At 49.4% G+C, this 17,890-nt stretch overlaps 8 protein-coding genes across 8 annotated transcripts; 3 read left to right on the top strand and 5 right to left on the bottom strand.

Annotated features, from left to right (window-relative positions):
- Positions 1 to 1,163: 1,163 nt before the first annotated feature.
- On the bottom strand, positions 1,164 to 4,438 carry N7525_008204 (SPX and EXS domain-containing protein; the record flags this gene model as incomplete). Its single annotated transcript, XM_061214331.1, has 6 exons — positions 1,164 to 2,255; positions 2,309 to 2,482; positions 2,532 to 2,675; positions 2,729 to 4,255; positions 4,317 to 4,371; positions 4,425 to 4,438. The coding sequence occupies 6 exons, from the start codon at positions 4,436 to 4,438 to the stop codon at positions 1,164 to 1,166; spliced, it is 3,006 nt and encodes a 1,001-aa protein (XP_061068762.1).
- Positions 4,439 to 5,443: 1,005 nt separating this feature from the next.
- Positions 5,444 to 5,970, bottom strand: N7525_008203 (DUF3759 domain-containing protein; the record flags this gene model as incomplete). The annotated part of the gene is made up of 3 exons (XM_002568632.1): positions 5,444 to 5,622; positions 5,699 to 5,833; positions 5,955 to 5,970. 3 exons carry the CDS (start codon positions 5,968 to 5,970, stop codon positions 5,444 to 5,446), a joined length of 330 nt encoding a protein of 109 aa, XP_002568678.1.
- Positions 5,971 to 6,533: 563 nt separating this feature from the next.
- Positions 6,534 to 6,731, bottom strand: N7525_008202 (uncharacterized protein; the record flags this gene model as incomplete). The annotated part of the gene is made up of 1 exon (XM_002568631.2): positions 6,534 to 6,731. The coding sequence occupies one exon, from the start codon at positions 6,729 to 6,731 to the stop codon at positions 6,534 to 6,536; it is 198 nt and encodes a 65-aa protein (XP_002568677.2).
- Positions 6,732 to 10,391: 3,660 nt separating this feature from the next.
- N7525_008201 (alpha/beta hydrolase) lies at positions 10,392 to 11,171 on the top strand (the record flags this gene model as incomplete). The annotated part of the gene is made up of 1 exon (XM_002568630.1): positions 10,392 to 11,171. One exon carries the CDS (start codon positions 10,392 to 10,394, stop codon positions 11,169 to 11,171), a length of 780 nt encoding a protein of 259 aa, XP_002568676.1.
- A 474-nt stretch (positions 11,172 to 11,645) lies between these two features.
- N7525_008200 (uncharacterized protein) lies at positions 11,646 to 12,089 on the top strand (the record flags this gene model as incomplete). Its single annotated transcript, XM_002568629.1, has 1 exon — positions 11,646 to 12,089. One exon carries the CDS (start codon positions 11,646 to 11,648, stop codon positions 12,087 to 12,089), a length of 444 nt encoding a protein of 147 aa, XP_002568675.1.
- Positions 12,090 to 12,333: 244 nt separating this feature from the next.
- Positions 12,334 to 13,261, bottom strand: N7525_008199 (uncharacterized protein; the record flags this gene model as incomplete). Its single annotated transcript, XM_061214330.1, has 2 exons — positions 12,334 to 13,038; positions 13,091 to 13,261. 2 exons carry the CDS (start codon positions 13,259 to 13,261, stop codon positions 12,334 to 12,336), a joined length of 876 nt encoding a protein of 291 aa, XP_061068761.1.
- Positions 13,262 to 13,263: 2 nt separating this feature from the next.
- On the bottom strand, positions 13,264 to 14,700 carry N7525_008198 (fungal specific transcription factor domain-containing protein; the record flags this gene model as incomplete). Its single annotated transcript, XM_061214329.1, is given in 6 exon segments — positions 13,264 to 13,633; positions 13,650 to 13,925; positions 13,937 to 13,983; positions 14,012 to 14,166; positions 14,333 to 14,563; positions 14,613 to 14,700. Coding segments are annotated over 6 exon segments (1,167 nt in total), but the record flags the coding sequence as incomplete, so codon positions are not given.
- A 1,326-nt stretch (positions 14,701 to 16,026) lies between these two features.
- N7525_008197 (isoflavone reductase family protein) lies at positions 16,027 to 16,685 on the top strand (the record flags this gene model as incomplete). Its single annotated transcript, XM_061214328.1, has 3 exons — positions 16,027 to 16,095; positions 16,254 to 16,367; positions 16,563 to 16,685. 3 exons carry the CDS (start codon positions 16,027 to 16,029, stop codon positions 16,683 to 16,685), a joined length of 306 nt encoding a protein of 101 aa, XP_061068759.1.
- Between the last annotated feature and the right edge of the window lie 1,205 nt (positions 16,686 to 17,890).

Raw genomic sequence — 17,890 nt, 5'->3', positions numbered from 1 at the left:
CCAACATGGGTGTCCTACGCTAAGACAAACTAAGTAAGATTGACCCCTACAGATACGACGTTATCAGTGGCGAAGATATATCGTTGAGGCTGGTTGATCAGGCCAATAGGAAATTCTAAATGCCTAACCCATCTGGATCAATCTTGCTCCTTCTCTTTCCCTCTTTCGCAACAGCGCACCTATGATTCCTTTTCCGCATCTCATCCCTCACATATCCTGGAGATAATCGAATCATTTTCTCTCATGGTATACCAATTACGCCCGTCGCTTCGATACCCTCCTTTCACATCAAGGTAGCATTTTTCGCAGCACTGCTAGCATAAGTGTTATAGGCAAGGGGTATACAATCATACTACAGGACTGCAGCCCTGGAGACATACACCGCTAGGTTAACGGTAGTCTCAATGTTCGCCCGAAGACACGAAACTCGCCACGCAGGATCTAGGCACACCCGAGACCGGCCGATGCGAGACATTTAAGTTCGTGGCTCATCATCTGGCCCGGAACCACTTGCATCTTAGGAGGCGATTCCCAGACCGGGATCTCCAGGGGTTCGAAACTAGCCGGTCAAGACCGCATGTAGACAGACGACTTGAGTTTCCTAACGCCATAACCGTGCAAACCTTGCTCCTGCTATCCGGTAGAGTTTTCGGAGAGGAGAGGAAGAGTAATGCGACTAGTTTGGCTGCCCGGGTCGAGGAAAAGAAGTGGAAGTGAGCGAACTACATGTACTGTCTATGTTGGTACTCGGTAGCCCTACCGAGGATCAGCTGACAATATTTCTGATCCCAACAGTATTGTTGCGGACACTCGCCCGGTCATCACATCAGGCAATCTTTCCGTCCACGGGTGGCCCGGCGATGTGCATACCTGGAAGGGGCAGGAGCACGTACCAGGCGGGTCCCATCCCGAGGAAACAACTACCTCAGACCGGACTCCGGCCACGTATCCGTTAGTGTATCTTATATTATGTGTGATTGCTGCGAAGAGAACAGATGGACATAAACCAATATTAATATTTATGCATAGCAAGATAAGAAGTATATGCAAGTTACTGGAGATATCTATAATTTCACATTAGACAGGGCGACGGCCCCGTCCCGACGGGGCCGATAAAACAATATCCCCCGTGATCATTGGCACTGACAGACACCTCTTGAAACCTACTCGACAATGCGACCCATCGTATCCCTACGCTCCGGGACCGGTCTCGATGCTGGATCCTCGTCCGTACTCACATCACCCTCATCGTCTTCGTCCGTACTATCATCGTCTCCGCCTCGGTCCATATCCTGTCCTAAACTCGCGCTGGACATGAAGTTTGGCAGACGTCTTCGCTCGAAATCCTGCGCGTGGGCTGAGGCCACGATCGTGCCGACCCGACCGATACCAACCGAGGGGCGGCGGTTGCGGTTGCGCAGGCTGGACATAGAAGGTGTTCCCTGCTCGATGTCGCCGGGCGACATGAAGGGTGTTGATGTTGAAGCGTTCTGCTGTTCTTGGAGTTGAACGTCTTCTGCTGAGCCGTCGAGGGGGTGTACAGCTGGGCAGGGGACGTCGTAGGGGAGAGGGACATCACGGGAGGCACGGAAGAGGAGGACGTTTGTGCAGTGCTCGTTTTCGACACGGAAGATGGACCAGACACCGCGGCGGCAGACTTCTGAAAAGGAGACTAGGAAGCTAAGCAGGGCGGACTGCTGTATATTCTTGATAAATACTGCGTAGAAGATCCAGTTGAAACGGACGAGCACGTCGAGCAGCATTGCGGCGTAGTATACCCATACGCGACGGAAGGCGAGGACATCGCGGAGCATTGGGTTCTTTGCGTATGGGTTGCCCAAACTCCAGTCCATGATTAGATCCCATACTGAGGTGTAGATGGCGTTCAAAAGGGCGAAGGTGATGAAGGAGGCTTGGAACCGCGTTTGGAGGTCGATGCGGTACATGCTGAGAGTGGCATAAAAGAGGACGCCAAATATGTACTTGCCCAAGTTCAGGAGGTGGGGGAATGCGTTCTTCGTGTCCAGGTATCGGCGTATACATTGGAAAGCTCGCCAGACAGAGGGAAGGCATTGGAAGAAGCCCAAGAGTCGAGAGTGGGAGGAGTTGCACTTGGGAGGGTAGTCCCAGTACGAGGCATATAGACAGAAGAAGAGCTCGATGTTCCCCATGGCATATGTCTGAGAACAGTACATGTCGCCAAGGAAGAAATCACGAAACTCGACTGGGTAGATTCCGGCAAGCAAAAGTCGCCACTAGATCGGTCAGATACGCTAATAAACAATAACATGGTGCCATACGGACTCACATTCGAAAAAGCAAACCATTTGCGGCTCCTGTGATAAAGAACACGGGCCGGCAAGAAAATAATAATGATCGTCAAGCCAATAAGAACGACAGGCCAGTAGATATACATATCGTTGTACCATGAGAAATTGAGCCACATGAATAGGCCCATCAAGAAAAGGAAGAAAGCAGGGATCTGTACTTGTCAGAATGAATCTAAGCTATTACCGGAGAGCAGGACATACCTCCAGCAACTGACGCCACTCCAGAGTGTGTCTACTATCGTATTCGAAAACAAATGCATGATTGATCTTCGACTTTGTCCAGATCATACAATCCAAGCAGAAGAGCAAGACGTGGAACACTATGAGGAAATACCCACCATATATCTGCTCAATTAGTCAATGAGGTCACACAATAGGCGAAAGAGCCAAAAACTTACCTGGAGGAGATAACTGGTCTGAACATGTTCAGCGACATCATCGGAGCGGAGTTTTGACGTAGCATCAACCAAGCCCTTGATGGCAAACAGAGTTCCGCCCATCAACAAGAGACCGGAGCGGAATGTGTTTGGTGAGTAATCGCCAGATTTGTTGATTGTGTGACGGAGTTTAGAGACGGCGATTTTGCGATTACCGCGCTCAAAGTAACGGGAATACAAATCTTCGACCGCTACCATCAAGCTCTCAATCACTTCACTCTGCACAAAGGACGCTTTATTGACCTTTTCAGACATGTACCGGAGCGGGGGGCGGGCGTTGACCGCTTTGTCGTATTTCTTGTTAATCTTCCGGAAGGCCGTTCGATTTAAATAACCATATCCCTTGAGAAGCTCCACTCCGCGGTAGAACTCCTGCAACGCATGTTTGAGCTTGCGCTTGGCGGAGCGATAGGGCACTTCTTGACTATGTGGATCCTGCCGCCGCATAAAGTCCCTCCGGTTGGCAATGAAATCATCTTGGGGGTGCATGCCAGGAGTCGCCATCTGGGCCAGAGCTTCCGTGTTCTTACCGAAACGATTCTTTCCCACAAACGAACCCTTGATCCGACCGTTTTTGATTTTTGCGAATCCGTTGGGCCGTTGCTGTGTTTCGGAGTCATCGGATCGGAGGCCTCTCTTAGCAGCCTCGACCTCTTGCATGCGCTGATCTCGCATAATATGTAACTGCTGGCGAAGGACCCGCAGTTTCTCGGTGGCCTCTTGCTCTTTCATCACGTAAAACGTATCAATTTTGTGCAACTCGCTATCCAAGAACTCGAAGAACTCGTCCTGGCGTTTATCGACCTCGGCGCCAGCGCCAGAATCCAACTGTGGTCGTCTCCCACCAGGCTCTCCCTCCGCTGTGAACACGCGACGCAGAAGCTGTGATGTCCGGCTGCCAGACGGCACCTTTGTTAATGGGTCGCCCATTTGACTCTGATAGCTCGTCCGTTCGTCCAATTGGGGCCTCTGGGCCGGTAATGGTTCTGATAAAGGGCGAGACGGTGAAGCCTTCGGTATGCCACGGCGATCCATGACCGGCGAAGGTGTCCGGAGGTTCCTGGGTCTGTCTGCAGTGTCCTCGTGTGGCAGATAGTCCTCGTCTGGGTCAAGTGCCGGGTCCGGAAGTTCAAAGGAGCCTACGTCCGAACCTGCGGTATGGTGTTGCTGTGGCGGCGTTGCGAGTATGCTCCCATAGCTACCAATATTTTCCGAAAACCGCGATCCTGGAGTGCGTAGCGGTTGTCGCTCAGCTTTCGGGACCGGCGTGGAGCGCGTCGATGGCGGATCGGCACCACTTCGCTGTGGCGTTGATGAACCATGGTGTTCTCCCGCATCGAGTTGTTTATCGGTATTGGAGGGCGTGAGAGATTGGGCTGCGCCGCGACTTTGCGGGGTGGTGGCGAACTGCCGATGGGACGGAACGAGGGGACTGCGGTTCGCCTTCTGGAGAGCTCGAGTAATGGCTTTTACTTTCTTTTTCCCGGTCTAAATAGTACATCCAGGTAAATACGGTTGTGACACATCAAGCATTGCGACAATGACCTACCTTGTAGTCGAGATACTTTGCCCGCCATTCGGGAACGAGTTCCTGTTCCAGCTCTCTGCGGATTGGGTCAGCCACTGGAATGTCTCACAGTCTCAAGGAAATACAAACTTGGCAAATTTCATCCTGACCAACAAGACACCGTCATTGCAGACGGGTTTGAACCTGGGAGTGACGGCTCTGATCCGAACATGAAATCCCACACAAGTGCGAGGGGTCGAAAGCTTGAGTGAAAGTAAACCAAAGCCTCGCCGCCACTCCTGAGAAGAGAAGGACGAATGATATAAAGAAGAATCCTTCGAAGAAAAAAAAACAAGTAAAAATTCCACGATGAGATCTTAAGCCTCGAGAATCTCCCCCAGAAAATCTGCAACGCCGCAAACTCTGTAGCAGAACCTATACTTTTGGCACGTGTATGAGCTCATCGGCGCTGGGCGCCTGGGTTATCAGGCAGGAAACCCACAATTGGTCAGCCTTGCACTTTGATTGGCTGAAACTGGACCCTCAGATCCACAAGGCCGGATTCTTGAAGTTTTGGGAATCCACGACCTGAAGAATATCCTCACTTCTTCCATACTCCAAGGCTTGTCCAGTCTTCAACCTTCCAATAATCTATCAATTTTCATACAAAAACAAAAAAAAGAAATCAAGCACACAAGTCGGACGCAATTCATCATTAGCCTAACGACTGGTATCCGATCTAAGATACGACTGCAGTGGAATGCAGCCGGAATGCAGTCGGCGGGTTCTCATGGTGATGACTGGCTCGATAAAACCCCCCGGCATCCCTGTGAAAGCTTGGCGCATATTTCATATTTTCATTCCGACCGGATGTCTTAGAAGTACGGGGTACAAGGTAGGTAGACATACATAGCCCTATGTATGTTGTATGCCCGTCGGAACTATGTCATGCAAGTTCGTGCATCATGCATACATACGACCTCGGGATGTGGATATCGATATCGATCTTGGGTTACATTGGACGCCTTGCTTTACCGCTCTTTCCAGGTACGAGCGACATATTCACATTTGTTGATAGATCATATATGCCTTTCTTACTACACACGATCACGGAGGTGTTCATAAAACAATTTCATCATTCATCCATTGCCATCGTCGATACGAATGGCTTAGTAGTTGCCCCGCTCATAACGCTCCTCGTACATGTGCTCGGCGTTCTTCTTGGCGTGGTGATGGGCCTTCTCGCGGTCAACCCAGTCCATACCCTTGGTCTCGGCGAGCTTGTCGACTTCGCCACCGACGATGCCGGCGATAAGTTCCTTGGCAAAGGCGTGGCTGACTGGCTTGCCTGTTTGTTCAAATCCAAGTCAGAAGATTGGCCAATGATAGATCAAATTGGGAATGTCATGCGCTGTGTCACGTACCCTCTTTGCGCTCGTGGTCCTCGTAGGCCTTCATAGCGGCAAAGGAAGCGGCACCGGCAGCGAACTCGTGAGAGAACTTGCCCTCGTGATGCTCTTCGCCGTTGTACACATCCTGGTGCGCCCTCTCGGATTCGTCTGGCTTGGCGTCAGCATGGCTTTCACTTGCATGGCCAATGGAGTGGTCTTGGGATATCGCCGGCTATGCAGGTCGGGTCGGGCCCTGGTGCATGCAAGCAGCAAGGAAAGTTGGACTTACTCCAGCCCCAAGCCATTGTTTATATAGATAAAAAGGAGGGAAGTGAGAAAAAGGTTGTATAGTGATGGAAGGAAAGAAGAAGGACGTGGTAGCGGGGCGATGAGGGGATCTTATACCCACGCAAGAGACCACGGAATACTGTGGAAGGGCTACGTACTCTACGTTGTACTAAGATTCAGGAGTAGCTTTCTCCCCTCTGTCTCAACTCCGAGTTGCCCCACCATATAATCTGCGAGAATAGTGGCTTGGGCTTCCTTCCCTATAGCACGGTACGGAGTACTCCGTATAATGTATCATATTAATGCATACTGTAGAGTAGGTAGGTATATGCTGTCCTTACAAAACAAAGGCAATCCATTTATCATGCGCTGACTACAATCGTGACGATATGTATCTAGGCGGTTGTGCTATTTTAGTCCAAGTGTGGCTTAACGCCCCAGATGTCCCAATACGTAATTGGTTTGAAGTGCCTAGATAGGTGAGCCGAGCCCACCCGCATTATATTAGAAGACAAATTCGACTCCAATTTCTATTAATACAAAGCACTTCTTAATATACCCTCTGTGAAGCCGGTGCTCATTACGTGATTACAAGGGTTAGACCCGACATTCCATCTTCACCGCCACTTTGCTCGTGGCTAGTGTTGCCGAGACTTATAAGGCGACGACAAGCCTTGAAGGGGAAGCTTGGCTCGGCTAAACCAGGCTGATCAGTTTTCAACTGCGTAATGAGAACCGTATAATTGACCTCCATGGGAGCCTGCATCGTCTGTGTCATCTTCTTATTCGTCCATCCATAGCGGAGTAGGGCTGAAACGACCCATTCGGGTCCATCAGATCGGCGCGCTATTGGATATCAGTGGGACACGTACTCGTAACACCGACTGCGAGGGTGGGAAGTTGTACCCTGTACGGAGTATGTTCAAGGTGTTGAAAACAGCCCCGCCGGAAAGCAGGATTGGTAGCACAGCATAACAGTTGTATGGCGTAGCACGATTCTAACTGTGAGTTGGAAGGTTGGGGCAACCCCTGGACCAAACATCGGTACCGCGGACCCAAAAATCAGTACAGCTGAGATTCGGTAAAAGCTAAAACCACTCCTGGCGGGGGTTATGATAGAAAGTCCTCCGTGTCCGTCACCGGCGGTCCTCACTGGTGGTCCTCCAATGAAGTCGTAGACTAGCGACGCAGTGATCCGCAGCTCCCAACGAAGTTGCCTTCTCATCGCCCGAGATATCCGACAATAACAACTACAAAAGCCATCTGCCACCCTCGTCGGCCACGGGTCAATACTATGAAAGTGTCTGATTCGTGTGCTGGGGAGCGTTTCGATTCCATCGTCTGACATATCTACATCATACAATATACATTTGTAGGCAGTATATACCAGATTTTAGGCCACGGTCTCCATTTTCTCGATCGGGGTGCCGCCGCTTTATGAGGGCGCTCAGGGTTCTGCTCACTGAGTATTTCACAACACAGGATGGTCACTCAGTGAGTACATAGGTACCTAGGTAGGTACTCAGCGTATGCTTAGTGATGTTCATGTATTACTGAGTGAACGTTCGGAGTATCCATGGATGCTCAGTCAGAACTCAGGTCGTGCTCACTGGGTGGTAAAAAAATACTATTTTTGTGTACAAAATTCATAAAATTGAAATTCTCGAATATTACGGTTAAAATATCGAAGATAAACAGTTACTGGTTCCATAACTCAGTTGGTTAGAGTGTGGTGCTAATAACGCCAAAGTCGAGGGTTCGACCCCCTCTGGAACCACGTTTCTTTTTGCATTTTTAAGTCTCAAGTCTTTTTATCCTTTTTAAAGATCAACCAAGTCAATTCCGGCTTGACTCCATGTCTTGTTGATGCAGTCAGGTAAGGCTTTCCCAGACTTCCCGGGGATTGACGTGGGAAATATGGCTCGATAGTACCTTGTGCCTTTGCCATTGACGTACGGTGCCTGGATTTAGTGAACTTAATCTTAATTATATGTAGGCAACGGCCTTTCTGAGCCATTGTACGCGGATAGCAAAATTGTTAGAGCTATACAGACCCAGCGCCAAGATCAAGTGGATAGCCGTAGCCCTGAAGATTGCCATATTTGAGCTATGATCTTTTACCAGATAATGTCTTGAACAATCAAACACATTCCTTTCTTTCAAGTCCGAGCTGGAATTGTAGCGACGTCTTGGCTTTGTACACGCCGGAAGGGCGACTCTTGTTGCACTTATCTCAAATGGTGATGATCGTCTTGTTCCAAAAGACCAGGCCTCAGCGGCGTTTGCGGAAAGAAGGGATTTATTATGATATCCCGTATATTACGAATACGCCTACCTAGTTGAGACAGGTAGGCGTACCTCTAGTATAAGGCTCCGGCGTCAAAGTAGGCGTTGAAGTGGGTATTAGATTAGACATAAAGGAGCGTCTTCCTGGGTATATAGTGTCAAACGGATATGGCCTTATTAGGCCCCAAACAGGGACCTTATGTTTTGTAATAGTGTCAGTATTTCTGTCCCAATATACAACGAGAGGTTGATAGGCGCAGATATCTCGGCAACATTACATTATCTGGTTCCATAACTCAGTTGGTTAGAGTGTGGTGCTAATAACGCCAAAGTCGAGGGTTCGACCCCCTCTGGAACCACGCTTTCTTTTTTTGTTCTTTGCTTTTTGCTCTATATTTTTCATCTTTGTCGGTATTTTTGCTTCTTATTCAAATAACCAAGGCATATATATAATATATGTACGATACTTTGTAGGGAGTATCGATCATAGATATAATTTGTTCCCCCTCATGTCATTGGCATCAAGTCTATGTAACCAAAAGAATATAACCTGTGTATGCTAGTGTTGCTATGAAATAAAAGTGTGGAACTGTCCGAAAATGAGGGGAATTACAAAAGAAAGGCAATTATAGACGCGTCTATATCTTCAGTTGATGAAACACTGAAAGTTGAAGCTATGAAGTCACCACAACCTTCAGTCGATGAAGATCATCTTTGCCAGGTTACTAGTTTGACATGGTATCGGTCAGTAGTTATTATTTTCAGTTAATTTCGGGTTAAATATGATCAGAAATGGCATTGTAGCTTGAAGAAGCCTTCATCCTCGCACGGTCGTGTGGACGCAGTTCTGCCAGGGTAGGTGGACGGCACTATAAGGCGCGAAGATCCATCTCAAAGCGGATCAAATTATATATCACTATGGTTCGAAATGTAATTTCCGCATCTTTGTAGTCCTATTCCCCAGCCCTAGCAGATGAGCATCCGCAGGCCTCTATAGGAGTAACTAGAGTCCTATTAACTAACACGAGTAGTTGCTCCGAACTTGACCATTTTCAAAGGGGGTTGAAGACAATTACCTGTGATGGAGATATATATCACTTATGTCAAGAAACGCCTGAAGCCTCTATAGCGCCGTTTGTAGCCGTGATCTTCTCTCCGCTATCCTCGAACAGCCTTAACGACGGCCTCCGCAGTAGTATCGATTTAGTGATACTAGCGTTTTATAAGGGATATTGCTAAGAGGTAGAACGTGGAGGCTGGTAATGTCAAAATCGACCGTCTGGTCTCTGGTGCTGTTGGACTGTCTTAAATGTGCCAGACCATGATCGTCAGTAAGGGCTTTTTTTTTAGCGCAGTCTTCAGTTCCTCATCATTACATTGCTGCTGTTCTGATTGAAGATCTCTTTTTTTTTTTTCGCCGCGCGTCGACCACTTTGCTTCTTTTTAAATAATAAAGATAAAGAATATAGAGCAAAAAGGAAAGAACAAAAAAACGAAATCGTGGTTCCAGAGGGGGTCGAACCCTCGACTTTGGCGTTATTAGCACCACACTCTAACCAACTGAGTTATGGAACCGATTATGGTTATTTGGTGAATATTAAGCCTTATTAGCCTGAAGCCCCGAAATCACACAAAATCACAATTTCTAGATCTATGCAAGCCACCCAGTTTCAATTCGAACAAGACTACCTAGGTAGGACTATCCCAAAAAAACTCATTCGGGCTGCTATTTGGACCCCCACTCCACTCGCTAAACCTACCGAGGCCTCTTGCAGTAATTGTATTTACAATGCGTTTTCCCGGTAACAATGCAACAGTCCTTCACAGCGCTGGCAGTTAGGAACCATAGGTACTTCTATTACTATGTAGCCCCCTAGCAAAATGAAGTCACTAATGTTTCCTGCTAACCTCACCAGTCTACTCAGTGAGTAACGAGCGGCACGGAGTGAGCACCGAAGCGGAAGGGAAAGCCATCTCAAGCGGCCTAAAATCCGGTGTATACATATGTTGACAAGCTGAGCTCTACGCCACATTTACCGAATCACAGCCACACTCTTGAGACATTCTCTGAGCTCCAAGCTCCAAGCTCCACAAGCTCTGAAACCCATGTCAACTTGACTTGACTCAACTCTACGGAGTACCTAAATTCAGAATGCCCACCAAAACACCCACCCCATCCGACTTCCCATCTGAACTCACCGTCACCGTCACATCCGCCCCCTCCCCCACCCCTTCCAAATCCACATCCCCAGCCCCAAACATCCTCCTCCTACTCCACGGCCTCGGCGACACAGCCGCCTCATTCACAAAATTCGCCGAAGCCATCCGCCTCCCAGAGACAACCGTCGTCACCGTCCAAGGCACAGCCCCACTCCCCTTCGACCTGGGCGGCTTCCACTGGGGCGACGATGTCTCCTTCGACTCCGCGACCGGCGCACTAGACATGGACGCCGGCCTAACGCGCAGCACGAAGACCCTCGTGTCGGACGTCGTGCGCAGCACACTCGTGCAGAAATGCGGGTACGCGCTGCGTGAGATTATGGTGCTAGGCTTCGGGCAGGGTGGGATGGCTGCGCTGGCTATTGCGCGGGAGATCGGGCTGAAGGGAACTAGTAACGTCGGTAGTGGGGAGGTTGGTGCTCTCTCTGGGGTTATCTCTATCGGGGCGCCGTATCCTTTGTCGGGGTCTAGGGTCGGGGATAAGAATCGTACGCCGGTGCTGCTGGTTGCTGGGAGGGATTCCGTGGCTGTTTCGGACGAGGCGGTGCGTAGGACGAAGCAGGTCTTTGAGTTTGTTGAGGTGAGCCGGTATGCTAGGAAGGGGGATGGGATGCCGTCGAGTCGGGAGGAGATGTTGCCTGTTATGCAGTTCTTTGCGCGCAGGTTGCGGAGTAGGCAGGGTGTTCCGGAGGGGAGTATTGAGATCAGCTGAACATATGACATTACTTGTATATAAAATTGAAGGTTAGTTACCGATTTGCGTTTGTTGTATTGGATATCTGGGTGAGACATGGGGGTGGAGGTGAGCTGGAAGATGCCGCCCTGACACCTGGAAAATGAGTATGAGTACTTGATGGCCTCGATTGTAGGGAATAGACGTATCAATAATTAGTGATATCTGTCAACATTCTGTATGTCGTAGGACCTGGTGTAGTCCAACTAGTGGCATAATCTATCAAAGAGGGGTTACGGCGCCAATCGACAACGCACAATTGGTCGGGTTCTCGCGTCAATTTCGATCACATCCAAGTCATCTGATCTTAATACTCTTTAGTATAGGCTCGTTGCCTATAGAAGCTATGAGACCACATCTCTGAAATTAACTCCTGGGGAAGTTCTGCATACACACACAAAAGGGTACGTACCCTTAATCCTTAATATGAATTCAAGACTGACCGCGTAGAAGATGGCCTACAACCTCTCAATAGAAGTCTTCGGACCCGGCGATAGCCCCACACATCGATCGCACTGGGGCTTTATGATCAACAAACCCGGGAACCTGGAATTCGGCGATCTGCTCCAAGTCGAGGTCATTGATTCAGACAGGTTGTGGTACGGATTTGCGCCTCGGTACGCCACGAAGATCATCGACAAGGCGGCTGTGGGCATGTGCAAGATTGCCGATCTGACGTCCCAACAACGACACGATGTGATCAGGGTTATTGAGAAGGAGCCTGCTCCTAGGGATTCAATTGGACGGTGTCAGGATTGGACTTTTGATGCTTTGCTGTCTTTGGAGATTGAAGAGCTCGTTCCTTCTGGTACTTCTGCGTTCTGGAAGGGGATGATTGGTAGACCGGCACGAGAAGTCGCGGCAGCTTGTGGTACGCAGTGGACTGCATTTGCTTGATACATACGTTATGTGTTATGTTTTGATGACCTAGACGACGGCAAAGCCCTGGAAGACCGGAGGTATTGGCGAAGGGAAGATAATAGTATTCGTAAGAAATCATCTCGCAAATCTAGTGACATTATCATTCTATATAAAACCCCTACGACTTAACCATAATACTTTAGAAGCTCAATCAAAGCTGGGGGTAAATCCCTAAGTAGATGCTTGTTTCTCAAGCTCCGATCTTGGGGTAGGCTTTTTATCAATAAACAGGCGGGAAATGCGAGGAATAGCCTGTGTCTCTAGGCTGAACACGCTGGGTGTCCAAAAGATGACGTCCCTGACTCCAAACTGGAAATCCCGGGTCAAGATACTGGCCCAAAACCAGTCTGCTAGGATCGAGGCCATGTTCCACGGATTGACTGGGCCAAGATGATTCCTGCAGATGTCTCTCCCAGGGGCCATGGTACGCGAAGAACATATCGTCCTCTACGCTCCGTGAAGGGAAGACGTCATCATGCGGCTGGCCGAGAACGGAACTAGCTGGAGTGGGATTGACCACGGAAGTTGTTCGCACAGATGCGTCGTCATATATCCCCGGGGAGTGTACAGGAACATTCTCGGCGCGGGTGATCCCCACCAAGCCGAAATATGGAACCGTGACCTTTCGACTTTCGCCTCGGCCCAGTATCTGGCTGCAAGAGATCAATTCCGCTAACGCGGTATGACACTGTCCACGCAGTGACTGAGGTTTCCCTTCCGAGCATTTTTCAAAAACTGCGACAGTTCGGCTGATGAGCATTGTGTCAGACTCCAGTGTGGAAGGACTCATCGGATCTGCTATGGATCCAGTCGTCGGATGGGCACAGGAAAGAAGGTTCAAAAATAAGAATACGGCGGCGGCCAATGCAGTAAAGCTAGTCGATTTCATGCTGTTGTCCATGACCGCGCCAGTGGGGTTCCATATCTTACAGAGCAAGATATGCCTTGAGCAGGGGCCGGGCACTGCTCAGACAAACACTTCGCCCACAGAGCGAGTTCTGGCTCTGCGCTGGCTCCTGCTTTTGGGGATCACATTGTTGCAGGAAGAGAGGCAGGTATAAGAAGGGTTCAAGCTGAGAAATCTCGGTGATAGGATAAATGCGGGCACTTTTCTCGTCTGCGTCGGGGCACGCTGCAATATGCGGCATGCTTAAATAGTCCAGGGAAGCTGGGCTGTAATCTTGTCGATCTCTTGGTCGACACCGACAACAGTACTAAAACAGTATCCCATCGTGTACCGCAAGCAGTCAATGACCCGGCCGGTCAAAAGAACCATGTGCCGGTGATGAAAGGTGATAGGGGTCGATTGGTCGATTGGAGGGATCGGCACATAGCACATATGATCGGGCACCGAATAGGGCAGTCCGATGAGTAGACTTACCCAGCGGTCGGGGCTAAAGAGCTGCCAGAAGAACAGATCTAGGGATTCTGATCGCCGTCGCGATCGATGGAGCCCCATCAACTGCAGTAAGGAGTTGGCTTTGCGATAGACCAACCATGCACGACGTGGCTGGAGGGCACTGATCAGACAAAGACCTAGCCCCATCAGACAGCAAATTGCGTGAATGTGCTGTCTTCCAATTCCCCCCACGCGAGCCCAAACGATTCCCGCCAGTCACCCACCACTGGTTTCGTGTTGTGAGGATTTCTGCGATGTCAGAGTCAGAGGGCAGAGCTGCACACATTTCAGAGAGTGTGAAGAGGTGGTTTGTCGATCGCGGAGACTCGACTGAACTCTGGGTCTGAGGGGGTGAAGAGCCCCCGGGGTCGGTGTCTCGTTGACTGGCTTGGCGGCTCTGTGCGTCGACTAATCTGCAATGTACTCTCGATCAGCTATCACTCTGCGAAAGCCAGCCTTCCGCAATTCGTACTAATCGAGAGTTGAGTAATTTCATAACCGGCGCGCAGTTGCTATGCACTGTCTCCATGTCCGAAAGAGGCTCTGAGAGCTCCTTGCTGCAAACGCGGGGCGGAGGATTAGCCCCAAAGGAGATCTCTGTAGTTGTACAAGGCCTGGAAAAAGGACCAAGGCCGGTATCACCGACACTTGTTGCTTCTAATTGACAAGGAAGATTCGGTACAAACGCGCACGTAGCATAGAAGTGAGATTAATGTCTCTTTCACCGCTTTCCTTTCTGAAAGGGTAAACAAAGTGGAATTTCACATTGGCAACTCATACGAAGCAAATCACTAGATAGGGACGTAGATTTTGTACACACATCTTCTCCAAGCGCCCGGACAAGCCGAACAGTTGATGAAAAAGGGGTTCGCGTCGATCGGGGGTAGTGTAAGCCCAATGACACTGTGCAACGAGGCATGCGCAAGCACAGGGGCCAAGTCGCGGGGTCCAAAAATAGGAATAATCAAAGTGTTTCCTGGACGGAAACTTTCAGAGATTAAACTGAAAAGAACAGATACTACACTTGATCTAAGCCAATAGGCAAAGAGAGCTGGAGAAGAAAGAAAAGAAGAGGAAGTTCGGGGGGCTGGAGGACTTACTTATACCCTGAGGGCGGTAGGATTTTGCCACAATCAACAAACGTGGCAAAACCCACCAGTTGCCACCGCCTTGCACTCCGCCTTCCACCACTTAGATTTTGCCCAAGTGAGAGACAACCTTGGAAAGCACCACGGCTGGGAATGGACGGTAACCAACTATTCCAAGGAGTGCTCGAAGAACATGAAAGTTCTAGAGGGAAAAAATTGCAAAAACATGTCAGATCCGTGGATCTTATAAAAATAGTCATGCAACATGGATGATCATTACTCGTAGAGAGGGATAGAATACAGATGCTGAACAAACAGAAAGCTGTCGATATTCCGTAGATTCTCGGTATATGGGCTAGAGATGATATTTCCGAAATTCTTCGTCTTCAGCCTGCGTTGACGGGACAAATTCGATCGGCTTTCCAAGTTCTACCGCCTTCGGCGCTGCTGGTTCCGGATTTGATGCAGTCAGAGTGTATGCAGTTGTTTTACAGTCGAGGCCCTCTTGCTTTTCTTTTGCTTTCTTTTGGTGACAGAACACTCAAGTCTGAAAGATATGATCGGATCGCGGACACGCCAGAGTAGGATGTGGTGATGATGCTAAGCCCCGATAAGATTTCCGCCATGTCACGAACCAGCTGGAAAAGCCCATCTGAATCGCACACAATGTGATGCAGGCGAATCGAGTATGCTGAATGGCCAGGATTGGGTCCCGACACACACCCTCTATAAACGGATCGAACGGGGCCAACAGTGTGGTGCCACAGTTGGCAAGTCAGTCACCGGAAGAGAGTGAGAGGCGCGGTCAGATGGAATGAGGTCATCCAACCGGAGGTTGCAACTAGCTACACGCAGCTCAGCACCTTTCCCGATGCTAGTAATCTCGGGGGCATGTGTCTCGGAGTTGATATGCAGACGACCTGTCAGATGCGGGTACTAATTGAGTAGGTATGACAGTGCCTGTCGCAATCGCTGCCTGTCGCAGTCGCTTGATATCAAGGATCCTTTTTTCGGGTCTGGAAGCCGGGTTGGGGTACACAAAAGGAGTTTGCATGGGGGGAATGGGAGCACGAGCTCGTCCAATGGGCCCAGCTTGAAGGGCGACTCGAGTGCAATCACCGAGGCTTCATTGGCACACTGTATGGGGTATTGGGAAAGAAAGTGTACTGTGTCAATTGGTGCCATCTTTGTTCGTACTGACCGATTACACAGGCGGTCATATCGTTCACACGAGAAGCTTCTATCGACAGTCCTGCCAATCGCCAACTGAAGGACAAGAATGTTCAAATTGTCGGCTATGGTTTGGACGGACCTCAAGAAAAACTTGTGGAACTACTAAAAGCGGTTGATGTCCTGATCTCCTGCATTTCTTGGGAAAGTCTCTATCTCTAAATTCCATGGATCAAGGCCGCTAAGATAGCCAACGATGAAGCGTTTTGTTCCATCTGCATGGGTGGGACCAGCCCTAAGAGGGGTCATTGATGTCAAAGACAAGGTTGGTTTCGAAACTTCGCTAAAAGACATTCCATCCCTGACAACAAGGAAAAGGAATGATGAACTAATTGACACTAGAAACTCGAAATACTCGGGGAGATCCAACGTAACCGCCTACCATACACCATCATTGACGTGGGCTGTTGGTGTCAAGTCTAGGGTCCCAAATTCCTATCCGGTCGGACCGACAATGCGCACTCTCCATACATTGACCATCGTATTGTTGGCGATGGCAACGTGAAATTCGCCTTGACCGATGTCGGATATTGGCAAGTACGTTGCTTAGATTATAGCGGACCCGCGAACTATCAACCGACGAGTGCTGGCATATAGAGGTTCTGAGCACGAACGGAATCTGGGACGTCATGGCAAGAGTTACTGGAGAAGAACCTCCAAAATCCTATGTAAGGTCTACCGTGGCAAAGAAGAAGTGCACGTGCAGATCACTCACTAACAACTATCGTCTAGGTGTCGGAGGAACAACTGCATGATATCATTGCGGAGTGTCGGAAACGACTCCAGGCAAGCTCCAAGTCCCTCTCGGACCCGAACAACAGCATGGATACGGCCAACTTCAACATGGGCCAGTAACGAAATCTCTTGGTGTATCCGTGGCGACAATACCCCAGAATATGCAGACTACCTTGGGTGCCTGGATTTCTGGGAAATGTTTCCCAAATTCCCCAAAGGCAAATCACTCGAGGTATTCTACGAGGAAGCTCTCGGTTGAGCTGTATCAGACCTAGCAGGTACTGCTCAGCCTGCTGATACATAGACATGGGTATAGCTCAGGTGCGTATAGGCGAGAAATAGAGCAGATTGTGCTTGCTAGACGCGGATTTAAATCGCAATATGCATGTTGAAAATTACAGGTGGCGATCCTCGGCAATCACCGCCGTCTCCACGACATAGCATCCGCTCTTGATGTAGGATCCCTTCCGATATTCTACCTTAGACCTAGCAGGAAAAAGAGTGCAAAGACGTAGAATTCTAAACAACCTACGGCACCTAGGCCTTAGGTGTCTTAGGGTCCTTCTATTACTTATGGAGGTATAAAATAGTCCGCCACTTATGTGGCTTTGGTAGTCATTTTGGAGTCAATTTTGTACCATGCTCGGTAAAATAAGAAGAAAAGGAGACGAGAAACTTGAGGCCCGCGATTGATCGGATCGAAATTGGTCCTCGACGACGCGTCCGGTGGTTTGGACAAGGAACAAGGACTCCCTCAGCCCACTGAACGGTCCTGCCACCTATTCAGCGAGGAGTAAGCGCAAGTGCCATTGAACCCCCTCCCCGGAGGATTGGAAGAGGATTGGAAGAGAATTGGGAGGAAGATTTGAAGCAGGACTCAAGGAGAAATTCGAGGAATTGACCTCTCATTAAGTCGTGGCCCTTGGCGACAGGCCAGGTGAGACGTGGAATGAAAGTATCCCATGGGAGAGATTGCCTGGGAGATAAAGACGGATGGCCAAGGAAAGGTAGTTGGAAAATTTGAGGGAGAAGAAGTGGCACCAGTAACTTGGTACCCAGCATAGCACACAGTCAATCCCAGAACAGGTCTGTCCTTTTGCGGCTGATCATCTCCCACCCTATGGCTTCCAGGTCGCTACCACGTGGTTGTAGGTTGAGAAAAAGGGTGTAGGCCTAGAAACATTTGTAGGAATACGCAGCTCTCGTTCAGGCTAGGACACCGTCGGTCATGGTAAAGTGGAGGTTAGAGAAATGTGAGAGGTATGTGAGATGCGAGAGAAACCTGAAAAGGGTTTCCTTTACCCCAAAGTCGTAGACCTTTGTGT

The sequence above is a fragment of the Penicillium rubens genome (genome assembly GCF_028828025.1).
Source record: "Penicillium rubens strain IBT 27055 chromosome Unknown utg000003l_segment0_segment0, whole genome shotgun sequence".
Lineage (NCBI taxonomy): Eukaryota > Fungi > Ascomycota > Eurotiomycetes > Eurotiales > Aspergillaceae > Penicillium > Penicillium rubens.
The sequence above is the reverse complement of the archived record's forward strand: the minus strand, read 5'-3'. Positions and strand labels throughout refer to the sequence as shown.